The 10,373-nt window shown below is 37.9% G+C and overlaps 1 protein-coding gene across 1 annotated transcript in view; it reads right to left on the reverse strand.

The window, feature by feature from the left end:
• Positions 1 to 9,589, reverse strand: part of MIS18BP1 (MIS18 binding protein 1) — a 49,549-nt gene extending 39,960 nt beyond the window's left edge. The window contains 3 exon segments of the mRNA XM_006875446.1: positions 3,553 to 4,037; positions 5,819 to 5,917; positions 9,007 to 9,589. Coding sequence (XP_006875508.1) covers positions 3,553 to 4,037; positions 5,819 to 5,917; positions 9,007 to 9,589 — 1,167 coding nt within the window.
• Between the last annotated feature and the right edge of the window lie 784 nt (positions 9,590 to 10,373).

A 10,373-nucleotide genomic window follows, 5' to 3' on the forward strand; every position in this document is an offset into this window, starting at 1 on the left:
CCTCTTTGCACCCAACCTTTGCTTTCCAATCACCAGTAATGATCAATACATCTTGATTGCATGTTTGATCAATTTCAGATTGAAGAAGTTGGTAGAATTCTTTTATTTCATCCTCACTGTCTTTAGTGGTTGCTGCATAAATTTGAATATTACTGGTATTAACAACTGGTCTTCCCTTTAGGCGCATGGATATTATCCTATCACAGTGTTGTGCCTCATGACTGATCTGGATATGTTCTTTTTGATAATGAATGCAACACCATTCCTCTTCAATTTGTCATTCCTGGCATAGTAAATCATGTGGTTGTCAGATACAAAATGGCCAATACCAGTCCATTTCAGCTCACTAATGACTAAGATATCGATGTTTATGCATTGTATTTCATTTTTGATAACTTCCAGTTTTCCCAGATTCATACTTCGTACATTCCACGTTCCAATTTTCAATGGATTTTTACAGTTGTTTCTCTTCTTTTTGAGTTGTGCTCCATCAGCAAATGAAGGTCTCGTGGGCTTTACTCCCACAGGCTTTATTCCATTTGCATCATCACAGTCAACTCTACTTTGAGGAGGCAGCTCTTCCCCAGTCCAATTTTGAGTGCCTTCCAACCTGAGGGGCTCATTTCCTGACACTATATCTAACAGTGTTTCTCTGCTATTCATAAGGTTTTCAGTGACTAAATGTATGGAAGTAGTTTGTCACTCCTTCTTCCGAAGACCAGAAGAGTTGTAGGATGACATCAAGAACATCATACATGAAGAAAGCAAAAAGTCATTAAGAAGACAAGAAAGACGGAAAAGGTCAAAATGGATGTCAGAAGAAACACTGAAACTTGCTCTCCAGCACAGATATGCTAAAGCAAATGGAAGAAATCAGGAGGTACAAGAACTGAACAGAAAATATCAAATATCAGCTCAAGAAGATAAAGGCAAATATTACAACAAAATGTGCAAAGAACTGGAGTCAGAAAACCAAAAAGGAAGAACACGCTCATCATTTCTCAAGCTGGGCAAATTACTGAATGATGCAGAAAGCATCAATCCAAGATGGAAGTCTGATACAATTTGATGAACTTGACCTATACATATGGATGCAGTAGCTCAAAAGAGGGAACAAATCTTTACAGTGAAGATCATTCCCAGCCCCTCCATTCAGAGTAGACAGGGATGGGCAACTTGGACATTGGCTACACAAAGTGGGGGGTGGGGCTACAAAGGCAAGAAGTCACTGGCTTACAAGCATTCAAGAGGGAGCCTAGATCCAGAGGGTGCGGAGGAAGGTAGAATCTCCATTGAGTAGTATCCAATCTGTCTGTGCGGGGCTGATGAAAGGAGATGCAAATAGGTCTCTTGTGATACAATAGTGAAGAACTGTTATCAGGACTGACTGTGAGGGTTTGAAATGTAAAGGTAGACATTTTGTAGCAAATGAAGGGGAGCGATTGACTTTGCAGTTTAGGAGTGGAGGTCCCTGGGACCATCAAGGGTAAAGAGCGGAGAGCCCAAACCTACCCAGAGAAGGAGTGACGCCAGAGATGGAGGCAGAGATGCTGACATAGAGAGATGGAGTGGCTGGGGACTCTAGACCCAGAGAGGGAGAGGGGCTATGTGCTGACAACCTGGGGGCAGGCTTCGATTGGTTGATGATGCACAGAGGGGACTGTAACCATGGCAATGAAATAAACCATAGGATGAATGTAAAGCTAATATTCCCCCATGTAACTATCACATAATTCACATTAAAAAAAAAAAAAAAATGATGGAAGGAATACACAGAGTCACTGTACCAAAAGGAAATGGCTGATGTTTAACTGTTTCAAGAGGTAGCATATAATCAAGAGCCAATGATAAAGAAGGAAGAAATCCAAGGTGCACTGAAGGAATTGGCAAAGACCAAGGCACCAGGAAATGATGGGATAAAAATTGAAATCTTTCAAGAAAGTGAGGCGGCACAGGAGGCACTCACTCATCTATGCCAAGAAAATTGGAAGACAACTATCTGGCTAACTGATTGGGAGAGATCACATTTGTGCCCATTTCAAAGAGAGGTGACTCAACAGAATGCGAAAATCATCGGACAATCTCTTTGATATTCCATGTGAGTAAAGTTTTGCGAAAGGTAATACAGCAACGGCTACAAGCATAGATTGACAGAAAACTTCCAGAGAGGTTCAAGCCGGATTCAGAAGAGGTCATGGAATGAGGGATACCATTGCTGATGTCCGATAAATCTTGGCTGAACGTAGATAATATCAGAAAGATGTTTACCTGTGCTTTATTGACTATGCAAAGGCTTTTGATTGTGTGGATCATGACAAGCTATGAACAATATTGCGAAGTATGAGTATTCTGTAACACTTTATTCTGCTCATGAAGAATTTGTACCTGGACCAAGAGGCAGTTGTTTGAACAGAACATGGGAACACCGAATGGTTTAAAATTAAGAAATGTGTACAACAGAGTTGTATTCTTTCATCATACTTATTCTACCTGTATGCTGAGCAAATAATCTGAGAAGCTGGATTCTATGAAGAAAAACGTGGTATCAGGATTGGAGGAAGACTCATTAACAACCTGAGATATGCAGATCATACAACCTTGCTTGCTGAAAGTGAAAAGGACTTAAAACATTTATTGATGAAGATCAAAGAGCACAGCCTTCGTTATTACTGGATCAATAAACAACATTCTTATCAATGGATAAAAGATTGAAGTTGTCAAGGACTTCATTTTTTTTGGGATCAACTATCAACACTCACAGAAGCAGCAGTCAAGAAATTAAATGACGAATTGCATTAGGCAAATCTGCTGCACAAGACCTTTTTAAAGTGTTGAGAAGTAAAGATGTCATCTTGAGGACTAAGTTGCGCCTGACCCAAGGCATGCTATTTTCTATGATCTCATATGCATGTGAAAGTTGGAAAGTGAATAAGGAAGCGTGTAGAAGAATGGATGCTTTTGAGTTATGGTGTTAGAGGAGAATATTGAAAGTGCCAGGGCTGCCCACTGAACCAATAGATCTGTGTTAGAAGTGCAGCCAGAGTGCTCCTTGGAGGCCAAGATGGCCAAACTTTGTCTCTCATACTTCGGACATATTGTCAGGAGGGACCAGTCACTCCTGAAGGTTATCATGTTTGGTAAGGTGGAGGGTCAGAGAAATAGAGGAAGACCCCCAGCGAGATGGATTGGCTAAGTGGCAGCATCAATGGGTTCAAGCATGGCAACAATAGTGAGGTTGACCCAGGATCGGGCAGTGTTTCATTCTGCTATGCATACGGTTGCTATGTGTGGGCACCGACTCAATGGCACCTAACAACAACAATAATACAATTACCATAAGACAGCAAAATGACTTTACACCCAAGTCTTCTTACTCTCAACCCATGGCTTTTGTCACTATCTGTGTTCACTACAGATGTCATGCTGCCTCTATACCAATTTTTTAAAAAGCCACGTAAGACGAAGCTACTGTTAGAAATGGGAAAGCATATAAGCTCAAGCACTTGAAAAATGAAGATAAAAACAGAAATATCTACCTTAAATTTTTCTTACCTTATTTTTTTTAACTCCATTTGTAATACTTTGAAATATACTTGGAGTAGAAAGCTTTTTCTTTCTTTCTGATCTTCCTTTAGATTTTCGAGGTATTGTTATGTTATGTCTTGGAGTTGCAAGCACAATTTTACATGTAGTATTCAGAGCACATAGAAGAGCTGCCTCTTTGGGCATTGTTTTTTCATTTCCTTTCATAGTTTCTTGTTGTGAAATGCCTTCTGTTGTCACCTGACTCTCAGAAACATTTAACTGAGTGCCATTTTTAGTAGAAACACAATTACTAGTAGGAGTCTCAACAGTAGTATTTTGGGATTTTTCATCAGCAGAATCAATGCTTTCTAAAACAAATGTACCCTTTTTGGACTTAGTGGTTGCAAATGCAGTCTCTTTTGAGTGAGAAATTTGTTTCGCCAACTGAGCTCCACGTAATGAGACTCCTGCAGCTGTAATATTTTCATGTTCTGGCTTCGGAATTAGAAACTCTGCAAAAACAGCAAATATAAATAAAATTTAAAAAGGGTCATATAAAATTAAAAAACAAATAAAACAACCACCTTAAAATGTATAATTACGAAAACAGATACAAAAATGGCAGTCTGTTTGGCTATTACAAGAACAAGCAAGCTGTCCGCAGGGGAGCTATCAAGGCAAGCAATCAAGTCCCTTAACTACAAAACCCCCTCTAAGACTGAAGTTCAAAGGGAACACAGGAGCAGGTATGTGAGTTCGCTGGCGACTGAGTTGGTCCACGTGTGAGTGGAAGTGGGGAAAAGGCAGTAATGAAATATGTGCTGAGTTCAACCACATTCCAGACTCCTGGGGATCTTAAGATGAGAGAGAGAAGAGGAAGGGCTGGTTGGTTTGAAGTTTGGGGAGATTTGGGAACTCCTGAGCTCATGGGCACTGACCTAGCCATGGAAGGCTGGAGCTGACAGTGAAGCATTCAACTGATTAAAGTAAGGGGAGATGCACAAGAATGCCCAAACTTACAGACAGTACCCATTTGACCTAGCTTCGATGACTTGATGACCAGAGCTTGACTATAAGAAGATAAAGGAATCTGATAAAGAAAGCAAGTGCAACTTGCTACAATTTGATGAACTTGACCTTTACTTATGGGTGCTGTTAAGTGCATGAAGTTGATTCTGACCCACAGCGCCCCTGTATAGGGTTTTCAAGGAGCAGCTGGTGAACTTGAAACACCGACCTTGCAGTCCAAACAACTTTGCGGTCTGACGCATTAGCCCACTGCGCCACACCAGGACTCGGAGACTTATGGATGTAGTAGCTCAAAATACCAGCTGAGAGGGAAGGCATCTTCACCTCAAGGATCAAGCCTATCCCCTCGGTATACAGGGACGGGCAAATTAGACACTGGTTACCTGAAATGGTGTGGCACTATGGGCTTATGTGCTAGACTGCAAAGTTGCTTTGAACCGCAAGGTTGGCAATTCAAGCTCACCAGCCACTCCTCAGAAACAGAGTACAAGGGCTGTGTGCAGGGGAAGGCAGAATCCCCACTGAATAGTTTTCATTTTGTCTAGATGGGTCCGGTGAAAGGAAATGGGGATAAGACACTCTTGATTCAATAGTAATTTTTATCATGACAAACGGTGATGGTCACAACTCCCCCTATATGTTACAAAACTTCTACCTTCACAGTTTTTATGTCCAGGAACAGAGGACCCTAGGACCATCAAAAGAGAAGAGCATGAGCAGAACATGGGACCCTAACCAGGAAGTGGAGGTGATGGCATGGACATAAAGAACAGCTGAGGACTGTAGACTTATGGAAAGAGAAAGGCTGTGTGCCGGTGGCCAAGAGTCTGGCTTGCAGAATGTGCCCGTTGGTTGTTTAAATGATTATAAATTTCTGAGTGTTTCTGTGTACATCAAAAAAAACCCAAAAACACCCCAGGGGGCACAGAAGCAAATACTGTTGATTGATAGAAGGGATTGTAATCACTGCAATAAAACAAAATAAGATAGGATGAGTGTAAAACTGATCTTCTCCCATGTAAACTATCACTCAATTCCCAATAAAAGCTATATATATATATATATATACACTGTATATATTAAAAAGAATTTTTCAGGGTAGGAATATTCCACTCTCCTGTGCAATCTTTCTCTGAGTGCACCTGGCTTTTAGGATTCAAGCTTTTATCCAGTCACTGCTTAATACCCACATAGGGAAAACAATTATCTACAGTATATAACAATTCAAGTTAAAAACTAAAATACAAAACAAAAAGCACTTTACCATACGTTAAACTTGGCAGGGCTTTTTGTTTTGTATTTTAGTTTTTAACTTGTTGATGTCGAATCTTTTGTTTTGTTGGAAGAAAAATATATGATGAGTCTACAAGGTTGAGATTTTTTATTAAAGAAGGAATAAATTATATTAATTACAGGAATGTGAAAAAAAAAGTTTTCCAAATCTTGAAATAGGTTAACACTTAGGTTCAGTAATGATTAGATCAGCAGTGAATACATTTCAATACATGACACATACTTTTTTTATTATCCACTCATGCCTTCATCTCATTATGTATTCCTATGTTATGCTGAGGAAAATTAAAACAAAACAAAACAAAAAAACCTTCTCTACTTTACAACTTGCCATCTCTAGGCAAAAGTCAACTATTAAACTTGGAATCTTGGCAATGTGAAATATAATTTTGGTGCTGGCAAAAAACAGATATTTAATATAGAACAAGGCAAAGGACTTTTCTGAGCCTAGTTCTTCACTTACAAAATGAGAGGCTTTAGTTAAGATTATATATGAAGTGCTACTCAGTCTTGAAAATGATTTTTCTGTTCACTGTAAACTCTGAAACACAAACAATTGAATAACTATAACTTATTACTTTAAAAACAAATGTTGAGACTTAAGAGCATACTCAATTTTAATTTATACTCCTTTGACATTTCTTTAGCAGGTCCTCCAAGGCCCAAAAGTGTTAGTCTTATCGATTAGACAAATAGGGACTAATTGTGCTCTTGCACTTTATACTTACAGCCTAGGTCTTTACAATTTTATGGGGTTTTTTTTTTGAAGAAAAAATGGTGTCTTTCACACACAAAAAAAGGAAAAAAAAGGTGGGGGAGAGATAATAGACTTTCAAGTGGCATCAGAGAAGGAAGAACTCAATTTTAGCTTAATTTCAAATATTATACTTGAATAAATCAGTAATGATTATGCTTTAAGTATGGCACTTTGGCTTTAGAATCTTAACATAAATAACATGTGTCATTAAAAAAAAAAAAAGAAATGATAAGGTCATCGTTTCATGAGACATCCCAGTTACTTGGCCTAGTAAAGTGTCAAGAATAATGTGTTGTGCTTGAGTTCATTGCCTAGTGCCTGGGATCTTAAAAGTATGCAAGCAGCCAACCAAGTCAGACAATTGACCTTTATTCGCTTGCTGCAACAGAGAATGAAGGGAAGCCAGGAAAGAAGGAAGATATGTAAAATGTGGTCAATTACCTCCATGAATAACTAACTGCCTTCTTTTCTATGGATGATGTCTAGCTACCATTACTGTACATTTTGAGCTGAAATTCTACAGAAGACTCCTGATCAAAGGGAAAAACCACAGAATAGGATTTCAAATTCTCATGGACTCCAGAATTTCTGGGACCATGAAGGCTATATGAAGCCATGATATAATCTTTAAACCTTAAATCAAAATATCGCCTCAAGTCTTTAAAAACAGTTTAACTTAACTAGTAAAGAATGTCTGCCATGAGGATTGTGTTCTTTTAAGATCTACCTATATGGGATCACAATAGCAACTTGAACAACTAGGTAGAAAACTTAGGGGGCAGTGAATTTATATCAATGGAGGAGGAAATTTTCAGAAAAAGGATAGTGAATATGGAATTTTACACGTACTGTATGTCTTGCTGTATATATTCTCAACAACAAAATAAAATGCTAAGTTTCAGTTTCTTCTTTGACTCATTGTATACTGGAAATGTCAGGGTAAGCAGTAAAGACAAATAAGGTCCAACCTCTACTTAGCCAGTAGATTTTTATTCAGCAGCTCAATGGCATCAGTTTTCCCCACCCTACTGAATGCTTCCTAACAGCACACAAACATGCTATTATCTCATCAGTCATTAAAAACAATAATAAAACCTTTTTATGATAACACTTTCCAATATTTCTTTGCTACTGCGTAGTGCTGACCACAAGGTCAGCAGTTCAAATACCAGCTGTTCCATGGGAGAAAGATGAGGCTTTCTGCTCCCATAAAGATTTATAGCCTCGGAAACCTTGTACAGGGTTGTTAAGTTGGAACCGACACCACAGCGCATAACCACCACCAACCACCCTTTAGGGTAATGAGTTATTTGTGTTCACTACTGTCAGTGTCTCTCCTCACAATGTCTCTTGAAATCTCTCAAGTCAAGTTTTTGCTCCTACCACTCCTCCAAAATCACACTCATCAAAATCATCACTAACCTCCTCACTGCTAGATCCAGTGATCATATCTCAACCTGCATCTTACTTGACCTATTAGCACAATTAGAAATCCTCCTCCTCAAAACATTTTCTTCTATGCTCCTAAAATATCACTTTCCGGATTTTCTTTCTTCTTTAGTTCCTTCTCAGTAACTTTCACTCTTTACTGTAACTTCTCCATCTGCTACTTGATAATCTCATTTAATCTAATAGCTTTAATTACGATATTGATGCTAATGATTACCAAATGTTTCTTTTGCTTAGATCTCTTTCCAAAATTCCACCTATTTTTTTCCAACAGTCTACTGACTCTCTCTGATCTACTTCCTCCTCCCCAGTTTTGTCTATTCACTGCATGACACATTAACCTTATAACTGGAATTTAAAGTTGTTAAGCATGTTCACCATTCCCCAAAGGGTGCTGTACTCTTCAGTACACACTGCATCAAAATGGCAGTGTTGACAGTCTCAAAGCACTCAAATCATGTTCCATTTAAGTGTTCTTTGAATCTGAGATAAAAAAAGAAGTCTGAGGGTACAACATCAGGGCAGCAGCCTGGATGGTATAGGGCTCCCCAATAAAATTCTCGTAGGATAGCGCTTGCTACCCTTGAAGAAGGAGCAGGTGCACTGTGACGATGGAAAACAATTCCTTGCACAGCTCTGCTGGCCTTTTGTCTGGCACATCCTTTCTCATTCCCCAAAATAATCTGAAAATATCACTACCTTCAATTTTTTTTTTTTTCCTGAAATGCCACTTTCCCATTGAAGCTTATCTTGACCAACCTATTAAAAATTAATTACCCCTTTTATCTCCCTATCATTCTTTCTCTGCTTTTATTTCTATAACACTTAGCATCTTGTATTTCACCATCAAAATTATTTTTTAAATGTGTTAATTATGTCTCCCCACCACCTGAATGTGATCGACACGAGGTTAAGAAAATTTTCTATTTTGCTCACTGCTTTATTGCAAGCACCTAATACAGTGCCTGACACATTTTAAGCACTTAAGACTTTATAACCTCTTAGTGAATCCTTACCGGATTGAGATGTTTTGTTGTTTTCCTTTTCTTCACAGAGGTAGGTATGCTGCAACAGTCTTTTCTCAGCTCTATCAGGACCCAAGGTTTTATTACTTTCCCTTTCTGGTGGTTTCAAAAAACAACTGCTGCTTGATGCTTGCTCTTGTTTATCACGTTGTACTTTTTCTTTCATCCTTTGAAATATTTTCCCTGGAGATTCATAGTTTGTTCTATTTTTGAATCGATCCTTATTGGGCTTTATAACACTTATATCAAGAAAACTGCTAGAGGTGCTAGCTTCTGTTAGCACGGTAGACTGAAGTATTTTTTTATTAAAAGTTGCCATTTTTAGAAATTGATTCTTTTTATGGTCATTGAGTTTTAAAGATGAGTTCTGATATTTTACCAAATCTTTTACAGGAGTAAGTGTACCTGAAGGAATACTGTCAAAAAATATTGCATGCATGGGCATATTTTTCCTTTGAGGTGTCTCTGAAGACAAATAAATTCCTGGATGTTTCAAAGGAGTTGTAATCATCTTGATAAAACAGTAGCAACAAAGTTCTTCTAACAGAAAAATTCCTCAAGCACAGTTTCCAGAACAGAAATCCAGTAGGGGCTCAGAAGAACCTGTAGTTGAATGTAAAATCAGTCTTAATCACAGTCTTAATCACAAATTTAACTTTAAATAAAAGTTAAAATTATATTTTCTTCTATAAAAACATTATACTAATTGAAAGGTTTAATTAATTCCTAACAATATTAATCATCTACAGTTCACAAGTCAGACTAAGATCAAGATGTTACTTTAAATTTACTGCTCTACAGAAAAGCAGTATTACACTAAAACATCTATTTAATAGTTTGAAGAATTTCATTTAGAACATGCATTCCTTTAAAATTCACTTGAATCTTAAATTCTGAAAGTTCCATTCTAGAATTGTCATCAAACAGCATGAAATTACATTTGCATATTGCCTAATACTAGATTTTAAGTTTCACAGATATAGTACTTAAACTGTAAGGCAGAAGTTACAATGATATATCCTAATAAAAGCTGAAGAATCCATTTGATTATTTAGTTAAAATTCCCCAATATGGACTTTTGTGATACTCTAGAATATTTTAATTATTATTGGGTTTTGTAGCAAAAACCTCAAATTAAAAGTAGATTGTTGTTGTTGTTAAGTGCCATCGAGTCGGTTCCGACCCATAGCGACCCTATACAGGGTTTCCAAGGGTATAAATCTTTACGGGAGTAGAAAGCCTCATCTTTCTCCCGCGGAGCAGCTGGTAGTTTCGAACCACTGACCTTAAGGTTC

This window comes from Chrysochloris asiatica, unplaced genomic scaffold (assembly GCF_000296735.1).
Source record: "Chrysochloris asiatica unplaced genomic scaffold, ChrAsi1.0 scaffold00327, whole genome shotgun sequence".
Taxonomy (NCBI): Eukaryota; Metazoa; Chordata; class Mammalia; order Afrosoricida; family Chrysochloridae; genus Chrysochloris; species Chrysochloris asiatica.